General features: G+C 51.0%; 1 protein-coding gene across 1 annotated transcript in view; it reads left to right on the top strand.

Annotated features, from left to right (window-relative positions):
- Positions 1-232: 232 nt before the first annotated feature.
- The window catches only part of LOC119104408 (cyclin-dependent kinase-like 1), a 23,325-nt gene continuing 2,022 nt past the window's right edge, over positions 233-21,535 (top strand). The window contains exons 1-9 of the mRNA XM_037228106.1: positions 233-280; positions 3,015-3,221; positions 3,999-4,196; positions 6,035-6,213; positions 7,346-7,458; positions 12,868-12,989; positions 16,210-16,332; positions 19,462-19,494; positions 19,924-20,011. Of these exons, the coding sequence (XP_037084001.1) occupies positions 3,051-3,221; positions 3,999-4,196; positions 6,035-6,213; positions 7,346-7,458; positions 12,868-12,989; positions 16,210-16,332; positions 19,462-19,494; positions 19,924-20,011 (1,027 nt within the window). The 5' untranslated portion in view covers positions 233-280; positions 3,015-3,050. The remainder of the gene's footprint in view (positions 281-3,014; positions 3,222-3,998; positions 4,197-6,034; positions 6,214-7,345; positions 7,459-12,867; positions 12,990-16,209; positions 16,333-19,461; positions 19,495-19,923; positions 20,012-21,535) is intronic.

Genomic DNA, 21,535 nt, shown 5'->3' on the forward strand with positions numbered 1-21,535 from the left:
CCACGGCGTGCGACCTTGACCTATCGAGTATCACCTTGACCTGCTACGTGCGACCTTGACCCAGGGACGTGTCAGCCATGACCTGATGACCGGGTGTCGTGCAGACGTCTAATGCCGGCGCACCTGCTGCTCCCGATCAATGGCGACACGTCGGTGCAGGGGGAAGGAGGGAGGGCACGGTCGAAAAGTCGGCCCGCAGCTAGTGCGAGCGGTCCGGCAGAGCCGACGGCGCGTGCCGAGGGTGTGTGCCGCGTGGCAGGTGGAGCGCACTTCGTATCCGGTGACGTATGAGGCGCATGGGACATGTGTGATCTTCAACGAAACCTGTTGCATCCAGTGCTGTGTCCAGTAGGACTTGTTGTGTGCAGCGAACCCTGCAGTCTGTATCAATTCCTTGTCAGTGTATTTGCACGCAGCTGGAGGGAGTGTTCCACATTTGTATGGGGCTTTGAACTGAAATAGCCATCTTGAATATAATTCGGTCCCGTTCACAACCCTGTCCTTCTTACAACCAAACCCTTTTCAGATTTTTTGCATCACGTCTGCGAAGAAGTGCAGACTATTTCGGGTAGACTATTTTAAGGTCACCTAGGTATCCATTACCCCACAATAATGTCATTCAGATATTGTCATTCTACTGACCACGTGGCGACCAAGGCAAAGAAAAAGCATGATTGTCGTGTCGCTCATATCCGGCGTTTGTGAGCGCGTTTCCAGATATAACGGCCGCCAATTGGCCTTCGATCGATGTTGAGCAAGGTACGATAGCGCAATCAAGCAATAACGTATTGAGGAGCATAGTTTAGAGCAGCGTTTATGTTTTAAAAGTATACCAATAGTTATAAATGAGCTTATTTTACCACATGTGATGCTTGCTTCAAGATCTTCAAATGTAGAACGTTCCCCTGAGCTGGAAGGTATCCAGCGAACCCAGACTGTCATCCAGCAGCTTATTTTTGAAGCATGTGCGTACTGGTTATCTGCTAAGTGCACTGCTGGACCCAGTGAGTGCCGTCGCGTTCAGTGCCCCCCGCCATGCCCCATGAATCTCACCCTGCCATGCCCCATGAATCTCACCCTGCCAAGTGTCCCCCACTCTGCTAGCCGATGCCTGCTGTGCCCCTGGTTCATAAGTGTTTCTTTTGCTAGAAGATCGCGCAGTGTCCAGTACGTCACTTAGTGCTTTTGTGCGCAGTGATTAATTTCGTGACCGCGCGGATCCATTTAAAAAAGTGTACGTTGTTTTTTAAAGGGAATACTGCTGTGCACAGCAAACCTGGGATTGAGCCTGCGGCGAATATAGTGAACTGAACTTTGCACAGTTAATCTCGGTATGATTATATCAGTTGTGTGTACGGAGAAGCCTGCGTGACGTTTGGTATGGATGCCCTTTCAAGTAAACCTTGAAGGGCCAACGTTAAGCCTTTATCGAATCGAACCAAATGTTTTGTTAACTAGGTTGCCTGATGCCGTAGTAGAAAATGAGCCCATGACTTTTGGCGCCTCGGTTTACGATAACTTCTTTTGTTGCGATGAAAACTGTTAATTAGGATGCTTCACTATTAATCGACGCATGCATGCACATGCTAACGTCGTTACAACGCAGACCGTGGTGGAAGATTGATCAAGATCTGATACCACTGTAACAGCACGACGGGGGAAATAATCTAGTCTTGTGGAACGGGGAACTAAGACTACGTTTTCTTGGTCAATGGTGAGACGTTATCTTCGAGGCGTCAATTTCGGTCCTCGCGCTTAGGAACCATGCCGCTCAGGACATCCACATGAGAACGAGCGCGCTTGCGAAATTACCAGGTGGTTCGGAAAACATAGACTTTGACTGTCATGACCATTTCACTTAAGCCCGGTCAACACCCAGTCCGTGACGAATTCGCAACGCCTGCAGAATGAGCGTGTCCGCAATGAAGCGAGGAAGCTAAAATTGGCATGCGCAGAAGCGTTGATGGCCCCTCGGTGCCCCCGTGGCAGTGCGGATAGGGCGCGAACTGTGAAGTTCATGCCGGAACGCGCATCGTACGCCGCAGACACGCCATACTCACGGCGCGCATTCCAAGTTCAAACGCGCGTACGTGAAGGAGCAGAACCACTGTCATTTCTGCCACGATTCCATCGCTCGTGTTCTGGTTAAGGGCAAGGAGCAGAAACGCGGCGAACACCGTTCAGATTAGTGTTCTGTTTAGTCAGAGCACTGCAGGCTGAACGAGCAGCATTCAGTTAGCTCGTGACTTTCACATTACCTCTTCCAATTTTGCTGGCTTTGTTATTTCCGTACTGTTATTTTTTATCCAATCAAGTTAAGCCTGAAGTGTGTCTGGTCTTAGCCAAAGCCTAGCCAAATAGGCAATGCTTTGTGGGGAGACCGCATGGAGATTGCCATGTTGCCATGCGGTACATGATACCATGTTGTTGTGTCGTGGCTTTCGACGTGCGAGGAAAATAAAACCTGTTGGCTGTTTTGTGTGATCTATGAACGAGGGAGGTTAGCTTGTCCAGATGTATTTGGAAGCGGAGGAGGAAAACCGCGGGACAAGACGTAACAATGGCTCTCGCACCCATGTTCTTCTCCCGCTGCTTTCCTCCTCCGCTTCCCAAATACCCCAGGAGCAGCAAACCTTCCCCGTCCATAGTTACATAACAAAGCACAGATTTCGCTGCCTTGACACTTTCAAAGCCACGACGAAGCCATTTGAACTCAATGGTTAGCAATCAATATAGTAATCGATAGTTAGGAATTTTCAGCTCGCTCCGTAGCCTTGAGGAGCCGTTACGGAAGCGGCCCGATGATCCGGAGGCTGCCAGATTTTAACTTCACTTGGAGACTTTTGTGCAGACATTTGTCTCGAGATTTTTTACTTGCGGCGGTCGGTATCCGTTACGGAGCCGGTGTGCATGAGGCTTCAGGCTTGAGATCATGCCTTAATCATGTTTACAGCGTGACACTGCGCTAGGCTTTAGCGCAGCATACCATTACTACCCCCTCCCCTACCCCACAGGAGCTCGCCAGCAACAGCGGCAAATCAACAGCAGCGATGGACAAGTACGACCAGCTGGGCATTGTGGGCGAAGGCTCGTACGGGGTGGTGCTGAAGTGTCGCCACCGCGAGTCGGGCAGGCTGGTGGCCATCAAACGCTTCCTCGAGGGCGAGGAGGACGATCCGCACGTCAGGAAGGTGGCCATGCGCGAGATACGCATGCTGAAGGTGGGTGGAGGATGCGAACCACATCAGGAAAGCAGCTGTTTGTGGATTGACTGTACCGAAGGTGGAATGCATCGCATTATAATTGATAAGTCAGGTTATAACAATGTCTCTTTGTGAATGATACATGCCCTTCTTATCTAGAATGTTCGTGTAAATGTTTAAGAGGACTGGCGTTGTCAGCGTGTCGTGCTATATTTCATCATTCCGCTTCCAGTGGCTACATGACAACAAACGTTCAGCACGACGGGTTATCGCTGCTGGTCGCAGTACCGTTTTGAATGCACCAGGCCGATATCGTAGCGTGTCGTGGGATTGCAGAATCTGTGTCACGAAAACGGTTTTTGTGGTGTAGTTAATTAATGCAACCAAACTCGCATCCATACATACTGGGACAAGTCCCTTTTCACTGAAGACGGGAGGCACGTCACAGGTCACAAGCTGCAGGCCGCATGCCACAGGTCGTTGGCCACAGGTCACAGGTTACAAGTCACATCAAAGGTTATAGGCTACAGGTCATATGACACAGGCCATGCGTCACGGGCCGTAGGTCGCAGGTTAAGGGCCAAAGGTTAAGGACCGCATGTCACAGGTCATAGGTCACAGGTCAAAAGTCGAAGACCACGGGCCACAGGCCGTAGGTCATAGGTCACAGGTTCAAGGTTAAGGATCACCGGTCACAGACCGTAGGTCACAGGTCAAAAGTTAAACATCACGGGTCACAGGCCGCTGGTCACAGACCGCTGGTCACAGGCCGCTGTAGCCCGGCTCTGCTTGCAGCGCCTGCGTCATGAGAACCTGGTCAACCTGCTGGAGGTGTTCCGGCGGAAGCGGAGGCTCTGCCTGGTGTTCGAATTTGTGGAGAACACGGTACTGCACCTCCTGGAGGCGCGGGAGGTCGGCGGCCTGGAGGAGGCTAGCGTGCGCAGCTACATGCTGCAGGTGCTGCGGGCTCTGCTCTTCTGTCACGGACAGGGCGTGAGTAATCCGGTCTTCTGTCACGGACAGGGCGTGAGTAATCCGGTCTTCTGTCACGGACAGGGCGTGAGTAATCCGGTCTTCTGTCACGGACAGGGCGTGAGTAATCTGGTCTTCTGTCATGGACAGGGCGTGAGTAATCTAGTCTTCTGTTACGGATAGGGCGTGAGTAATCCGGTCTTCTGTCCGGACAGGGCGTGAGTAATCTGGTCTTCTGTCACGGACAAGGCATGAGTAGTCCGGTCTTCTGTCACGGACAGGGCGTGAGTAATCCGGTCTTCTGTCACGGACAGGGCGTGAGTAATCCACTCTGCTGTCACGGACAGGGCGTGAGTAATCCTTCTCTGTAAGTGATTTAGTAAGTAAGTACTAAGTAAGTACTAAGTAAGTAAGTAAGTAAGTGATTTAGATTACTCTCTCTGAGTAATCTAAATCTTCTGTCACGGACAGGGTGTGTCTGTTCTCCGTCACCGGCAGGGTGTGGGTGGTCTGGTCTCACACCACAATCAGTGCATCAGTAGTATGGCCTTCTGCAAAAGACTGGTGCATGGTCGGGTCGCTCAATTATCCCCTAGAGTTATCCTAGATGCATACATACATATATATATATATATATATATATATATATATATATATGTATATATATATATATGTATATATATATATATATATATATCGGCAATGCATATGCGTTGCCTGTCAACCATTTATTTGCTCGAGGGGAATTACATATAGCATTCTCATCGGTAATCATGATTCGCAAGCGACACGACTTTTACTCGTACGAGGTGCCGCGGCATGACGCCTTACTCAGCGCCCTCCCCTGTTTTGCGCTATTTTTGGATGACTAGATAACGTAAAAGGCTAATAAGACGTCGTCTGCAATGTGGGAGCAGCGATAGGATGACCGAATTGCAGAGGTGAGTTGCTATCATATGGGTGAGACAAACAGCTGTGGCATTAAAACGGTATGACCGGGGGGTATCAAAACATAAGCAGATGAAGCCGCATGGACACCCTCGGGTGTCCATACTGCGGGGGTTGGCAGTGCATTATAATATTTCCCTTGCTTGTGACTGTGTGTAGTATGTGGAAGTGCACTTGCGTTTATCTCTCACGCACAGACAAACAAAACATTGTTTGAAAAATGGTTAGCTTTGGAATTGGCTTAGACCGGTGAGACCATATGACTCTAAACAATATTGATAGATCATATTCTAGATCATGTTATTCTAAGCAATATTATTCAAAGTGGTGCAAAAATTTCAACGTCTTGGATAAATGTGAGTGGTAGCAAATTTGTCTGAGTGTTGCTAAAGTTTCGTGGGGCGATCTGTGTCGGTTTAGTCTTTCGGTTCGGATCCCACAGCTTGTTGTATTCGAGGACGATCCTAAATAGAGCGATATTAGCCTTTTCTTGCATGGTGGTACTCTCACCCGTTGCAAAGTTCAAGCCTTTCAAAAGCGTGGCTGGCCAGGGGGCTGGGCGGAGCTGGAACAGCTGAAGATACAAAATATCTGATAGCTCATGTTAAACTCACTTTATCTGCGACCTCACTCGTACTAAATTACATGCTGTTGGGATGGTCGTTTGGAGTGGCTTGTCGCTAGCAATTCCGTGTGCTGCGCGTAACAGAATGTTTGTAATGGTTGTCCAAGGTAATTTTTATACCAAACGAAACCGGGGTCAAATTTTTGCGGTCCAGTAGCCCGGAATGCAGCAAGCGTGCTTAAGACATGTCAGTTTTGTCGTTTGGTTATATTCACACTTCTCGATTTACGTTTCTTCTGTCCTTTTCAACTGCTATCTTTTAACTTCTGGCTTTTGTTTCCCGCAGGTCATTCATAGAGACATCAAGCCTGAAAATGTCCTAGTTTCCGGGAGCGGCGTTGTCAAATTGTGCGACTTTGGGTTCGCCAGGCCCCTGGCGGGTCCGGGCGAAAGCTGCACTGACTATGTCGCCACTAGATGGTATCGCGCTCCCGAGCTCCTGGTCGGCGACACCACATATGGCAAGTATGTAATCAGAATGTAACAAGGGTCTGTACTTTCACTAGCAAATATAAATTAATTCTCGCCTGGTTGCCGTTCCCCTGTGCACCACTACGTGCACAATTTGGGGTTATGGCCTGTTATCCGCGCGTCCAAATGTATGTTTTAACTCGATACGTCTGTGTTTCGCACATATTGAAGGGCAAGCGCACCACCAGTAACTGAAAATTTACTCGAAATAGACAAAAGTTAACCACGCCACCAGCAGTTTACTCAGACTGACCGCACCCATAATGCCTTGGACTGATCGGCGCATGGAACGAACCTTGCTTGCGCTGCATATGGTGCGTGTTCACACGCGCTTGCATCACGTCCTACTTGCTCTTTGTTGGAGGCTTCTGATAGCAATGGTCAAAAATCTGCCTTGACGTCATCACAAACATGTGAAGGAAAGATGGAGTAATGAGCCCCTGCGGTGCAGTGCGGCGCAGAATGCGTTTGAGACCTCTGAATCAACTACACTGACAGCTGGCGCCGCCAAACAGAGTGGATTTATCGATTCGTATTCGCTTCCTTGGACACCGACATATCAACAGAAGCTGACGAGGACAAAGCGCATTCAGTGGAAATGTAACGGGGACTGCAAATATTGACCCAAATCGTAAAGTATTGCTGTCCACGGGGAAGGGCTTTCTACGGGATTCGCGTGGTTCAACTTATTTGAGAGACGCGGCTAAACGCGTAACCATGCCATTAGCACCCGTTCTGATTTCATGATTATCCAAATGGGCATGTCACTATATGTAAGTTATTCCCGGAAGGCAGTCCCGAACCAGGACTGAGACTGGCCAAGCTGCTCATCAGGCGACAATTATTGATGTATATTGAAGCAAGCACCAATTGTGAGTGCGGTGTTAAGATCGTTTGTGGATTTGCATCCATCGACAGTGATCAGTCTGTAGCCAAGGGAATAAATGCCCGGGTGTCTGCTGCCAGGGAGGCGGATGTCTGGGCGACCAGATGTCTGGGTGTCTGCTGACGCTGACCTGTCTGCCGGCAGGGAGGTGGATGTCTGGGTGTCTGTCGACGCTGACCCGTCTGACGGCAGGGAGGTGGATGTCTGGGTGTCTGTTGACGCTGACTTGTCTGCCGGCAGGGAGGTGGATGTCTGGGCAGCCGGATGTCTGTTCGCGGAGATGGTGACGGGAGAGCCCCTGTTTCCCGGCGACAGTGACGTCGATCAGCTACATCACATTCTTCAGATCACCGGTACTTATGCGGTCGTACAACTACCAGCTCACATGCGATTCGGGTGTCGCCTGGCTACGCTAGGCGGCCGTGGTAAACGCATAGACGTCAACTAAAGTGACGTCGTAGCCTCAGGGGAAGGGGTTAGCATGTTTGACCAACGGCTGCCAGGTGATGGGTTGGAGACTTTCAGTCAGCTGTATTTCAGTTTTTCTGCTACAGTCGACGTGTAGGGCTGAGATGTCAAAACGCATTCTGAAGAGTCTGTCAGAAAAGGAGGGAAACACATGATCGAAACAAGATCGACACCGAACATTGCCATGGCTGTCTGACCCAGCTCAGTCTGATAACGAGTGATCTTTGCCGGAAAACCACGAAAGCCTCTGAAGTCACGTGCGAGTATGTATGGAATGTACCCGGCGCTGGTCGGTTTTCGTCCCCTCGTGTCCTTCTGTGAACGGCACTGCCAGCTTGCGGGCGGTGGGCAATCGCATGACAGGTGGTTGTTTAATGTCAAACTGGGTGAACTGGCCGCACAAAGGCAAACCCTTTTCTAAGAATATCGCCATAAGTAGACGTAGTTCGGTGAATGGTGGCCTCCATTCGACGGCAGCTCTTCCGCGCCGCGAGTGCCGATTGTCGGCGAGGCTCGCCCGCACTCGCGGGAGGGGAGGGGGAGGGGATGATCGGACCTTGATGGGCTAGTTCTCAAACAGCCACCGACGTCTGGGCCTCTTTTTAGTAAATTAACTAAAAAATCGTTTCTTGGCACCTTTCAATTCCTTGCCATTTCAGAAAAATACCAGGGTAATGGTCTCCACCACCCAATATCGTTTCCTCAAGCTACACTTCATGGAGTTTCAACCCAATCCTGCGCCTTGCGTTGTGTAGTTGTGGGATTGTGGGATTGGGACGCCCTGGCTCTGCACCCCGGCCTGCCGACCTGGGGATATCGGTTTCGGCGGTCGGGTCCGCTGCTCGTCTGGCATGTCAGCCTACTGGTGCCCTGTGTGCGGAACACAAAGGCCGGGTGTCAGCTGGCATGGTGCTCAAACTCTCACGAAAAAACGTACCAGAAGCCCCTGCGGCACACCAGACCGTCACGCCACTTACTTGATCGCGGAAAACATTGTGATTGACCCCATTTCGCGCTGTTTGGCCGCGGCAAGTACGTTATTGTTCATAAATACATATTGTTCTGGGTGGCATACCGAGGTCTTATTGAACAGATACCGAGTTCTTTCCCGGAAAGAGCAGATTCACTGTCATTGTGAGCTCGACTAAAACACGGCTGCGGCAGCGCGCCGTGACTCATGCAGTGAGCGGACGAGTGCGGCTTTTTGCCGATGATTTCTTCCATGCAATCAACGAAAGTGAGCTCGTGCATTGTGTGTTTTCCCTTCGTTGCACTGGCAGGTTATCAGTGGTTCTTTTGTCGTCCATCGATGACATCATTGCGAATGCTACATTGACAACACAAACTGTAGTCTGTGCAGTGCTATGATAGGTTAGTCTATGCAGCTGTGCGAGCGTTATTGTCACATTTTTCAGAAGCATGTTCTTCTATGACGCAGCAAAACATTTACAGATTGAAAACATACGTTTTTTTATATTTTTCAATCAGCACAGTCTGTAAAAGCACAAGGAGCATGAATCAATCGATTCAATTTGTCTAATAAATTCAAAAAAATCAAGTAATCGTCCTGTGAGAGCACAAGGAGCATACAAGTCAAGCACTTACCTGTACATAAACGTTCATCGCTGATCAAGATCATCGCTTTCTCGATCGAGATCATCGCTCTCGTTTCATCGCTGAAACGAGACCCAAAGTTCTCGTCTAAAACTTGTCTTTTAAAGTTCAGGAGTTGTATTTGAAAGTCAAATTAGAGTAGCGTGTTACCTTTGTTTGTGGGTTGAGCGTGTCATCGTCCCTATCCGAAAGGCTTATTTTGATTGTGCAGGTGTTGTTTATGTCCAACCGCACAACTATATTTAGCCAAATGGGACGCAAAATTGCTCTATCGGTAAGCAATAGAATTGTCCGTAGTAGCTTATTTCTATTGAAGAAAGGAGCCTACGCCATTCACATGGTGCAGCAATTCGTTTTAGTCATTGATCTGTGGCGTTATGTATTGGAGACTAACGCCGTTATGAAGGCGCTCGGCAAACTTTCGATACTTCAGTGCTGAGAATTTGAGCGTTTGCTGCAGTGTAACCTACCGGGTTTGTCGTAATTGTCGCCGCGAAAACAAATTTTCACAGATCGTATTCGTAAGTATCTGTAGCCTATGGCAAATAACTTCAGTTTGTCAGATAGTTACTATCGCATCGGGTTGTTTGTGGTCACCACAGACGTGGCAAAATACAAATCAGTTCTTAATAACGTGCTTTGCATGACGTCGGTGCGCATTTGCTTGCTTTAACAGGCGATTGTCCACGCTCCAGATGCTGAACTATCCGTTTGACCACATGCAATGGGTGATGTGGGTTGCGGTAATGTACACTGGGCGGGGGGGGGGGATTGTCTCTTCCTTAGATCTTAAAAGTCACAGATCCCATTCTCCGCAGCTGACGATGAATTGTTCATAACGTGGAACGGATCAACATCGCATGTGAATTGAAGGGGAGCGAAACGTTTTTATTCCTGAGGTATTTTTTTTTTTGCATTAATTGGTACCGTGGAAATGGACTGCTGTGCCTGGAGGTAACGTAGCTCCGTAGGCACTATACGCGTGTTTACATCTTTATGATTATTTTTGTCAGCTGAAAAATCGTAAACGTATCTGGTTAGTGCAAATGTGTCGTTTCTGATGAAACCGTTTTTAGGAATTTAGGCATTCTAACGCACCAATAAATGATCGTTTTCCATATGTGCAATGATGCATTTCATAGCGAATCAGTTTTATCAAAGATATATCCGGAGATGCATTTTAGGTACACAGGAGTAACACAGGAAACTGAGGATGTTATTTAATCGGAACGGAGCACTGTAACACGGAGCGCATTTGTTAAATGCATGCACCAGAGTTATGCCCAAGGAGTTATAGGGGAGGAGACAAAACCACATCTGGCGAAGTGAAGTCACCTATACATATATGTAGTTCCGCTGTCCTTTCGTCCTTCCTTCCCTACCCGGGCACCGACTAACACAAAAAGATGAAATGTTTTTTCGGCGTGAATAATGCATAAGCCTGCTTTAATTGAAACACGGATAAACCTAGATAGGCAAATACACACCCAGTTATTGGGCCAAACGCCCACCACCCCGTTTTGTTGCATCTGGGCTTGTCTCTGACACTGATGATCTAGCTGCCTGGGCTTGTCTCTGGCGCTAATGATCTAGCCATGTGGGCTTGTCTCTGGTGATGATCAGCTGCCTGGCTTGTCTCTGGTGCTAATGATCTAGCCACCTGAGCTGTCTCTGGCCACTGGTGACTAGCATCTAGGTTTGTCTCTGGCAACTGGTGGTCTAGCCACCTGGGCCTGTCTCTGGCACTGGTGATCTAGCCATCTAGGCTTGTCTCTGACACTGATGATCTAGCTGCCTAGGCTTGCCTCTGGCTTTAATTATCTGGCTGCCTGGGCTTGTCTGGCGCTGGTGATCTAGCCACGTGGGCTTGTCTCGGGCACTGATCATCTAGCTAGCGGGACGGTACAGAGCCCGGCGGACCCGTCCAGAGCCCGGGGGGACGGGCCGGTGCAGAGCCGGCGGACCCGTCCAGGGCCCGGCGGGCCGGTACATAGCCCGGCGGGCTGGTACAGAGCCCGGCGGGCCGGTACAGAGCCCGGCGGGCCGGTACAGAGCCCGGCGGGCCGGTACAGAGCCCGGCGGGCTGGTACAGAGCCCGGCGGGCCGGTACAGAGCCCGGCGCGCGTGATCGCCACCGCCCTGTGCCGCTGTGTATTGACTGGCTGGACTGGCGCGCCGCTGGTCGGGCCCGGCGGCCGTCACGCCTCGTCGGGTCGGGCCGCACCGGGACCCGCCATTTTCCGCTCTGGCGGCCGGCCGGCGCCGTCGCCGCGGCGCGTCACTTCGCGCCCGCATTTCACGGGTCCTCGCACACTGGCGCCCCGCGCGCCGCGACGGGCTTCATTCAGCACATGTAGCTACGAAGCGGCGGGCCCAGCGGAGGCGGCTGCGAAGCGGCTGCTTCGGCCGTACTGCTCGCCAGCTGACTTGTTTCCGAAAACGGATCGCCGGTGATTTGGGAACGGTAGGCAATGATTGCCTGGGCCGCTCCGAGCGACTTTGGGAGGCCCGTCTTTTCGCCACGCCAGCGTGCGCTGTTGATGTGGCCGTGGCCCCAGCTGCCTGCCACCTGCGCATACGGCATCGAGAACTGCGATGAGGCGTGATTAGTCAGAAACAAAAGGGCTTGGACTGCGCCGCATCACACTGGCGCACTGCGGGTCCGGCAAACGGTGCCCGCCCCGCGGGGGCGGCGGCGGCGGCGTGCGGCTCTGACACCTGTTGGTGCCTTGGAATGCGGCCGGATGTCCCTGGACATGCCATCGGCGCCATGCAACGATTTATGTGAGCCGCTTAAAATGTGCCGCTTAAGTCGTGGCACATATTAAGCGCCACGACCTAATATCTCCGGCTCCCACATTGCGAAAGTTAAGTCCCGGAATGAATCAGGGCAGCATAACCAGCCAGAGCGTGTCTAACCAACCGTCCATGATTTATTTTCTGTGTTACGTGGGTCAGTAGCAGGTCCTGTGAAATGCGGGGGAACATATCCGTAAAAGCCCGTCCCCATAAATGACAGACCCAAAGTTGAGAATGAGCCAAAAACGTCTTACGCATACCGATATATCGCCCTCAGTGTTCGTTCTTGTCCACGGCGTATTTCGTTTAGCAATTATGCTTATGGCCAGCGTCCTTATATCCGAGTCATCATATCTGTTTCTGTGCATTGTTTACGCCCCTGAACTTTTCGCACCCGTGTCCAAAGTACGGCGTGCCGCGTACTCTCACTCGTGCCCGAAGCACGTGCTGTATGCTCGTACTATTGGCGGAAGCACTCGCTGTGCACTCGTACTCCTGCTCTGCTCACTTTCCCTGGGCCTCTTTCCATGTCTTGTGCACGAACCACCACCAGTTCCCGGGTCCTGTTCACGCCCTGTTCCGTGTCCGTCCCAAGCCATTTTTACACCCCCTGCGCTCGTCCCTAGGACCCTGTTCACCTCTCCTGCGCCAGTTTCCAGGCCCTGTTCACCTCCCCTCCCCAGCCCCCCTGGCCCTGTTCACCTCCCATGTCAAAGTCCCCAGGCCCTGTTCACCTCCCTTCCCAACCCCTAGGCCATGTTCACCTCCCTTTCCCAACCCCCAGGCCCTGTCCACCTCCCCTGCCCCAGCACTCTGTTCACCACCTCTCAGCAGGCTCTGTTCACGTTGGCCGTGACTGTACGCAGGGCCGCTGTGTCCAGCCCACGTGGCTCGAGCCGGCTACAGAGCTGCCGCTCACGGCCTGCGGCTGAGGGGAGCCGGCCGGCCCCTGTTCGCCAACAAGTTCCCGAACTGGCCGCCACATCAGCTGCAGCTGCTGCAGGTGAGAGCAGCTACGGAACACCCGTCGGCAGTCTAGTGAACGTCCGATCATGGTCTGATGGACGTCCAATGGTAGTTTGTTGGGCGTCCGACGGCAGTCTGGTGAACGTCCGATGATAGTCTGATGAACGTCCGACGATAGCCTGTTGGGCGTCCGACGGCAGTCTGGTGAACGTCTGACGATAGTCCGTTGGGCGTCCGATGGTAGTCTGTTGGGCGTCCGACGGTAGTCTGTTGGGCGTCCGACGATAGTCTGTTGGGCGTCCGACGGCAGTCTGGTGAACGTCCGATGATAGTCTGATGAACGTCCGACGATAGCCTGTTGGGCGTCCGACGGCAGTCTGGTGAACGTCTGACGATAGTCCGTTGGGCGTCCGACGATAGTCTGTTGGGCGTCCGACGGCAGTCTGGTGAACGTCCGATGATAGTCTGATGAACGTCCGACGATAGCCTGTTGGGCGTCCGACGGCAGTCTGGTGAACGTCTGACGATAGTCCGTTGGGCGTCCGATGGTAGTCTGTTGGGCGTCGTCCGATGATAGTCTGTTGGGCGTCCGACGGTAGTCTGTTGGGCGTCCGATGGTAGTCTGTTGGGCGTCCGATGATAGCCTGTTGGGCGTCCGACGGTAGTCTGTTGGGCGTCCGATGGTAGTCTGTTGGGCGTCCGATGATAGTCTGTGGGCGTCCGACGGTAGTCTGTTGGCGTCCGATGGTAGTCTGTTGGGCGTCCAATGATAGTCTGTTGGGGGCGTCCGATGATAGTCTGCTGGGCGTCCGATGATAGTCTGTTGGGCGTCCGATGATAGTCTGTTGGGCGTCCGATGATAGTCTGTTGGGCGTCCTGGGAAGGTTTGATCATAGTCCGGTACATGTCCGATAATACTGCGGTGAACGTTTGGAGAGAGTGTGTCGAGCTGCGGTGAACGGCTATCGGTAATTCGGTACTCACCGGTACAGAAGTAGCTCACTGTGGCTGGGGACTCCGATTCACAGAATTCGAATAGAGCGGAATAAACTTGTCATTCGCTCCATTGCATCGCATCAGTTCATTGTTTTTATTTTTATCAGAATCCACTTCCGACCTCACCTTCCCTGAGGTCCAGTCTGAAACTTATCGGGAAGGGATGATCAACAGGCTATTTCGCTGTCAAAAGGCAACAGCAGGCATGGTAGCTAACATAACCTCGTTAAAAATGTGTTCAAGGAGGCTGCAAACAAAATGTCAAAATACCTAAGCTTCCCAAAGTTAGCTAGTGAACCCCCCCCCCCCTTTCACCTGCTTCCAGAAGCAGCAGCAAAAACTATCAATCACGCTCAATGGTTCGTTTGCGCTGCCTCCTCTGCCCGCATTGACTGTTCGCCACCAATCACGTTGAAGACCGGAGAGTGCATCAACAGCAGGCGGTGTTTTTGCATCTGACACGGCAACGCCCGATCGGGTCCCGTCTTGACTAGGAAAATGTGGTTTAACTCAATGTAGTGAGAGTAATGGAGACGTGCATGAGTTGATGAGTAGGCCTTGCAACAATGTATTTCCCTTTTTGTTATCATTCTATAATGAGGAGGGCCTTGTGGCTCATATAGCAAGTTTAATTTGTCATAGTGAGAGAAATTGAGACTTTTATGGGTTGAGAAATAGGCCGTACAGCGATTTATTCCCCCTTTTATTATCATTTTATAATGCAGAGAGCGTTATGGTGCATATAGCAAGTTTCATGTGGTGATTGGTACGTGGTGCCTTCCATTGCAAAATAACGGAATTTTTCCATTTCAGTAATGGGACTCGGAATTACTATACCATAACGGCTTGACATTAAAAATGCGCCACGATACCAATACTACTAATGCATGATGATCGCTCGCTAATTGCCCATAGTGGCCACGGCGAAGAAAACTCCGGAGAAATATCACGCCGTAAACTGCAAGCGCCTGGCAGCAATAAATGTTATGGAATATTTATGAGGGAGAGCGTTATGAGCACGAGCATTATGAGAGGTGTTGGTCTCCATCTAGTCATATGACCAGAGCATGCGAAAGTTAAGATGCGGCCGTCCATTATCCACTCGGTCGGTGATAGCTAGCTGTCGTATCTCGTCTGGTAACGGCGATTTTAATCGACGAAAAGATCATTGCTAGTTTGCAGCCGCGGCTTTTTCTCGACGTTCCGGGATTTTGTTTTGTCAAAACAATAATGTTTTCGTCAACAGGTTGTCAAAGAGGGGTTCAAGCGTGCTTCATAAAATGACTAAAACGCTTAAAGTGGCGTCGGTCTTGGCAGACTGACTGAAAAAGCGTCAGGCGGCGTGTTGTAACCACGGTGAGGCATGATAACTGAGGTCCCTTCAAGTAAACACGAGCACACACGAGAGCATCCCCACACAACATGCGCGTATGTACGCACATCATTTCTATCGGCTCCGGCTGGTGGCTGCTCACGCTGCCAACACCCTGGGAAAAATGCACACAAAGATGGCTTCCATGGCAAAAACACAGCTACGATTCTCGTGGCGGCGATAAATGATGAATATGCCCAGCTTTGTGCAGCTGGTAGATGCGGCTGTTTGTAGCTGCTGCAGGACAGTACGATCCGAAAAGACCGCCGCACTCAGGCGAGCTGGGTTGACTCCACCAACCGAATGGACAGTACGCGGCCACCGCAGTAGAGCACATTTTTCAGTTGGTTTGCCAGAAAATCGGAGCTTATGCAAATAACGCAGCTCAGCGATCTAAAATCGTCAATAAAGACCCAGCAGTTTCCTTTGGAACTGCATTGTCAACTGTTGTCCATCATCGTCATATCAATAATATAAGGTGACTGCAGAGTCGGAATAATTCAACGTCGCCGGGCTGGATCTATGTGGCTTTACCTCTGTGATATGTTCTGACCCAATATCAACATTAGTGACGGAAGAGCCCTGCCTGTGGCCGTTCGACCGTATTGATCTGAACACTAACATGACCAGCTTGAGCCGGGATGATTACCTCCCTTGAGCCACCGTCACGCACGCGTCTAATGATCCAGTGACCTTGGCTGACCTGTAGGCTTGTCTAGAAATGAACCCGGCCCTTCTGATGCTGCGTGACCTCTGGCTGGCCTGCAGATCTATCTAGAGACGACCCCCGACCCTTCTGATGGCTCGGTGACCTCCAGCTGGTTTGCAGCCCTGTCTAGGTATAAACCCCGGCCACTCTGATGCTAGGTGATCTCTGGCTGGTTTGCAGGCTTGTTTAGAGATGGACCCTTGCCAGCGGCCAGACTGTGCCGTTCTCGTCCAGCATGAATACTTCACACACGACCAGTTCGCCGACAAACACATGGACGAGATCACCAGAAGAATACAGCAGGTATTGTTGAATCAAGGAGGTTCCAGTGGATGCGCCCACGCAACATGCGACGTTTGAATTGCAAAATAAACCTAGATTCAACAAGAATTTGGTTGTGTTCAGGGACATCTTATTGCAGGTAGACAACACTGTAGAAATAAGCTGATAGCAATGGTTGAAACGCAGACACATTGTCAACGCCTGATTTTTTTCTGACAGTTGCTCGCACTGTCTAGGAGTTTTCAACAACTATGCATCGACGAAAACTCGGCAATATCTCGCTCTTTAAGAAGAAAATCGATAGCAAGCTTTCCAACCGCAAAGAAAACGAGGAAAAGTGAGTAGCGGATGGTTTGCATTCGCTGCCTTTTATTTCAAGTTCTGTGCATAGCATTGCAGAAAGATTATCTTCCTATATTTCTATCTACGTCTATCTATATAACGTGTTACGTAAGCAAAATATGTGTTGGGATATGACAACGTCCGTGTTCCGCTCCCGCCACATGATCTCTCATTGTCACAGGCGTGGTCTTCGCTCTATTTCCCTGAATGGTGTGTGACCCCACCGCTGCCGGTCCTCCGTGGATGGTGTGACCCTGCGCCGGTCCTCGTGGATGGTGTGTGACCCTGCCGCCGCTGGTCCTCTGTGGATGGTGTGTGACCCTGCCGCCGCCGGTCCTCGTGGATGGTGTGACCCTGCCGCCGCTGGTCCTCTGTGGATGGTGTGTGACCCTGCCGCCGCCGGTCCTCTGTGGATGGTGTGTGACCCTGCCGCCGCTGGTCCTCTGTGGATGGTGTGTGACCCTGCCGCCGCGTCCTCTGTGGATGGTGTTTGACCCCACCGCCGCCGGTCCCAGGCCCGCCAGCCGCGGACGCCCGTCAGACGGCAGGCTCAGCGCGCCGGCGGCCCGATCCCGCCCATTGGTCAGCCAGCCGCAGTGCCAGTGACGTCATACAGCTGGGTCAAGGACGGTCTGGCCGGGTGGAGCATCCTCGGCCTTGGCAGGTACCGCACACAGCAAACTGTTACGGCTGCTTTGATTGTAAATTTGTGAAGTGAGGACTGTTTTGGTTCTGCTGAGTTCCATCTGACAATGCCGCCTTCGTGACCGGGGGGGGGGGGGGGGGGAGCCATGGCGGACTGGGTATTCATCGGCGCTGAGTGCGGGTGCCAGAGACGGTGCATTGCTTGCCCTTACTGGCATGAAAAGGTCAAGTGGAAGGTGATCAGCTAGGATCACCGCGTCACTTTGGACGGCCGTGTCGCGTCATTGTGTGGCAGGTCCTTGGCTGGCCGCGTCGCATCACTGTATGGCGCGTCCTTGGATGACCGCGTCGAATCATCATGTGGCACGCCATTGGCTGCCCGCGTCCTATCATTATGTGGCACGTCCTTGGGTGGCCGCGTCGCATCATTTTGTGGCACGTCCTTGGCTGGCCGCGTCGCATCATTATGTGGCACGTCCTTGGCTGGCCGCGTCGCATCATTATGTGGCACGTCCTTGGCTGGCCGCGTCGCATCATTATGTGGCACGTCCTTGGCTGGCCGCGTCGCATCAATTTGTGGCACGCCATTGGCTGGCCGCGTCGCATCAATATGTGGCACGTCCTTGGCTGGCCGCGTCGCATCATCATGTGGCACGTCCTTGGCTGGCCGCGTCGCATCAATATGTGGCACGCCATTGGCTGGCTGCGTCGCATCATTATGTGGCACGTCCTTGGGCGGCCGCGTCGCATCATTATGGGGACGGCAGTGTGTCGCGCTGTGTGCGGCACGCTGCTGCACTCCTCTCTCGCGAAATGGTTAAGGCCAAGTTATCCGTTGAGCTGAATGGCACGATTTGGGTGACGCATTCCGGGTTTACGCAACATGCTTTGCTTGGGAAGCACCCCGAACCATATAAAGTCCCATGCACTCTGTTTCAAGTAACATTTTTCGAGTGGTTTGCATGGGTGGTTTTGCGCTTCAAAATGCCCCCTTAAGTAGAGCTTGCTGTGTATACCCTCAAGACATTACCCATCTTGTATCAGGCATCTGGTAATTTTGCCGCGGCCTTTTCTGTGGAGAGCGCTGCAGGGGTGTGCGCGTCGTGCAGTGCCACGACATGTCCACCGCGGGCTAGGCTGGCCTTCGTCGGCTGGTTACAACTGACCTTTCCATACCAGTCTGGCCACCCAACGCACCCGTCCTAGAGCTCGTACCCAGCGCCGATGGTACACGACATGGACGTTTTTTGTTACAGAAAGCATTGAGGTATCTGCGTCACCACAAAAAAAAAAATGACGAGAGAAAACATGCGATGAACTTTGTTTTCCGTACGCGCATTTATGAGCAGGACTCTACCCCACCAGGCCAACTCACCATCGGCACTTTACCGGACGTGCAAAGGACTTAACGCTGTTTACTTTTTATCAGTCCCAGTCACTCGTTACCCGCTTGATTACCATTTCCAAGTTTTTGTCGCTAATTCTAAGAGATTTTAAAAGCTTACGCCTAGTTTTGCTAAGTTTGCACAGATAAGCGCAGAAGCCATAATGATGGGGCTAATTTGATTCGTAGGTGTAGTGTAGAAGTAGTAATATTGCATGTCATTTGTTGCATATTTTACCAACATCTCTCAGTCCACACCCATGCCAGATCGCATACATGCCAAGTGTTTGTAGGGGTCTACCTTATCCACTCGTTATCCATCGACAAGACGCATTCTTCAGCGTGGGATGAGCGAAGCAATAAAAACATTACAGTGATGATTAGTCATCATTAGCATAATGCCACAACTAAGCTGGGTAGTCAAACCAATATATTGAATACCGTCGGCCGACAGCATTGTTGCAGTGCCAGCTGATAGCTCTGCAAGGTACAGGTGTGCTACCAAATGCACACGATCACACTCTGCGACAGTGATTATGGGTCGTTTTCAACGCTGCCTTATGTTCGCCGTCATGCTTCTGACAGGCCTGGCGCCTTTAGTGATGTGCCGTTATGAGGCCAACTGAACGAAATAGGGTCCGACACCTGACAACAAAGCTTCGTTGCCACCAGGTCGGGGTGTAATGGTCGAATAGTTTGCACCTTCCGCTCCCACCTGGGGACCAGGGCTTGAGTGCCGGTAGAGCCATGACCCGTTAGCGCTTATATTATCCGTGCAGTCGTCGGTGCTCTATGAAAGTGTGCACGACGAGGTGGGTCGAGAACCCTAGAAAAGCATCCCATGGCCAGCCACTGCCACCGGTGGAAACATGTAATCAAAGGCCGAAGGATATTTGCTTCTAGAAAGCGTTGCAGTCAGACCTGGCTGAGGCGTAGCGCATAAGACAAAAATGTCATGATAAATGGCTTACGTTTGACTCACTCTGCCTGTGGTCTCGCTCGAAACAACATGTGGATGGCCATGGATTTGCCCGGCCCGTGCAGACGTTATATAGCTGCGCCTCCCTCCTCAATGCTCAGTGCCACCGCGTAGCCTACATGACGCCGGCGGTTTCAGGAGTAAGCAGCAGCCCCCATCCCGGTCCAAGACACCGGCTGCTGGACGGGCAGCAGGGAACTCCGGTCCGGGGCTGTCCGGTCGAGGTCGGGATATGACGGCACGAGGCCCCGCCCCCTCGCAGCTGCGGCCGACCGTGCTTGAGCTCATCCGCCAGCAGCGCCGCCAAGCGGAGGATCCCGGAGTCACGTTGCCCAACGTGCGGGGCGCCGGTGAGAATAAGTAATAATAAGTTTGGTAAAGCCACGCCCGTTTTTGCGGCAAATCGGCACTCTGGTCACCGCCATTTGCCTAGCTTTTGAATGTCGTATCCTCCATAATGCAATGGTTTTAAGAATGTAACCCTACCTTCTTTTCATTCGCATGAAGATTCAAATTCACGAAGGAGAAAAGCTTGCAAAAATGTCAGCGTCATAGCACGCTCCCAGTTTTTTTAACGTCCACGTATTGCCGCTCTCTAGTCAATTTTCTCTCTCTATGGCTTCGGCTAATCATGCATGATCAGTGACGACTCAAGTCAAACATTCCGACAACAGTCTAAAAAGCAAAACCACAATAGAGCATGTAAGATCTCCGAAATCGATGCTTAAAGATTGATGTTTTCTCTTACGAAAGGCGTATCATCCGCTGAGATTCCACTAATGTCCAATATTTCCAGCAGCGGGTGGACTTTGGTGAAGCTTCAGAGGTGAAAAATTCGTTTCCGGCTCTATTTGGGAACATGTTTTGAAGTCTTTCACATTTATTGTTATGCTGACCGTGTCCCAACTTTGCGCAAATCAAACTAGAATTACTTGAGTCATAACGGCGATTTCTGCGTCATTCGGTTACATTCACGGTGTGAATGTTTTATCTTAGTAGCAGATGATACAGGCTGATGTGCATGATCTGGCCCAATCCAATGCAGCTGTCTTTTAAAGTGGCTTTTCAAGGTCTTTTTTCAAGGTCCTTTTTATGTGATAATTTTAAATCCGTGGCGGTCAGCCACTGGAACAGAATATTTTTCAAGATAATTGGCATCGGTCTCTCACATTCCAACGCCATGCTGTGTAATATGCCGCATATAGCATACACATTTTGCATATTTGCTAGATTCCGTACCTGTATATCAAAGTTAAAATTCGTTCGAATGTAGTCGGCATCGATTTTTCAAATTAAGTGAACGAAAATCCATGTGCTCTGAAGATGTAGTTTTAAAGCCGTAACATTTTAGACCACTTTGACAGAACATTTTAAATGCCGGAAGAATATCGGCGTATTTGCTGTTTGGCAATTTGACCTTCACCTTGGACATTTCATTTTTTCAGTCCGCATCCCTCTGGGCTCTCTGCCTATGCAGCTTGACCTTATTCCAACGCATTTATATTGGAAGTGTCTCATCCTAGCTCAGTCTAATTCAGTCCCTCAAACATAAAACAACTTGCATTGTTAAACATCAGTTCAGCAACGGAACAGTCGCAAATATCTCGGTTGTTTGGCTACATCAATTTCTGGTTGTGTAAATCAGGTAACATGTGCCTTTTTCTTATCGGGTATCGCAGTAATCAGCATCAACCTTGACTCCATTTGTCATTGTCATCATTTGTGTAACTGCTACCCAAAGTTCCTAACATTCTTCTATTTAGCAATTAAACCACATGCGCCTGTCACCAGTAACCCGGGCTGAATCGAAGACGAGTAACAGGGTGTCGATGTCGTCGCCGATGCCGACGTCATCGAAGCGCCTAGCCAGTTCG

This window comes from Pollicipes pollicipes, unplaced genomic scaffold (assembly GCF_011947565.3).
Source record: "Pollicipes pollicipes isolate AB1234 unplaced genomic scaffold, Ppol_2.1 Scaffold_6052;HRSCAF=7182_pilon_pilon_pilon, whole genome shotgun sequence".
Taxonomy (NCBI): Eukaryota; Metazoa; Arthropoda; class Thecostraca; order Pollicipedomorpha; family Pollicipedidae; genus Pollicipes; species Pollicipes pollicipes.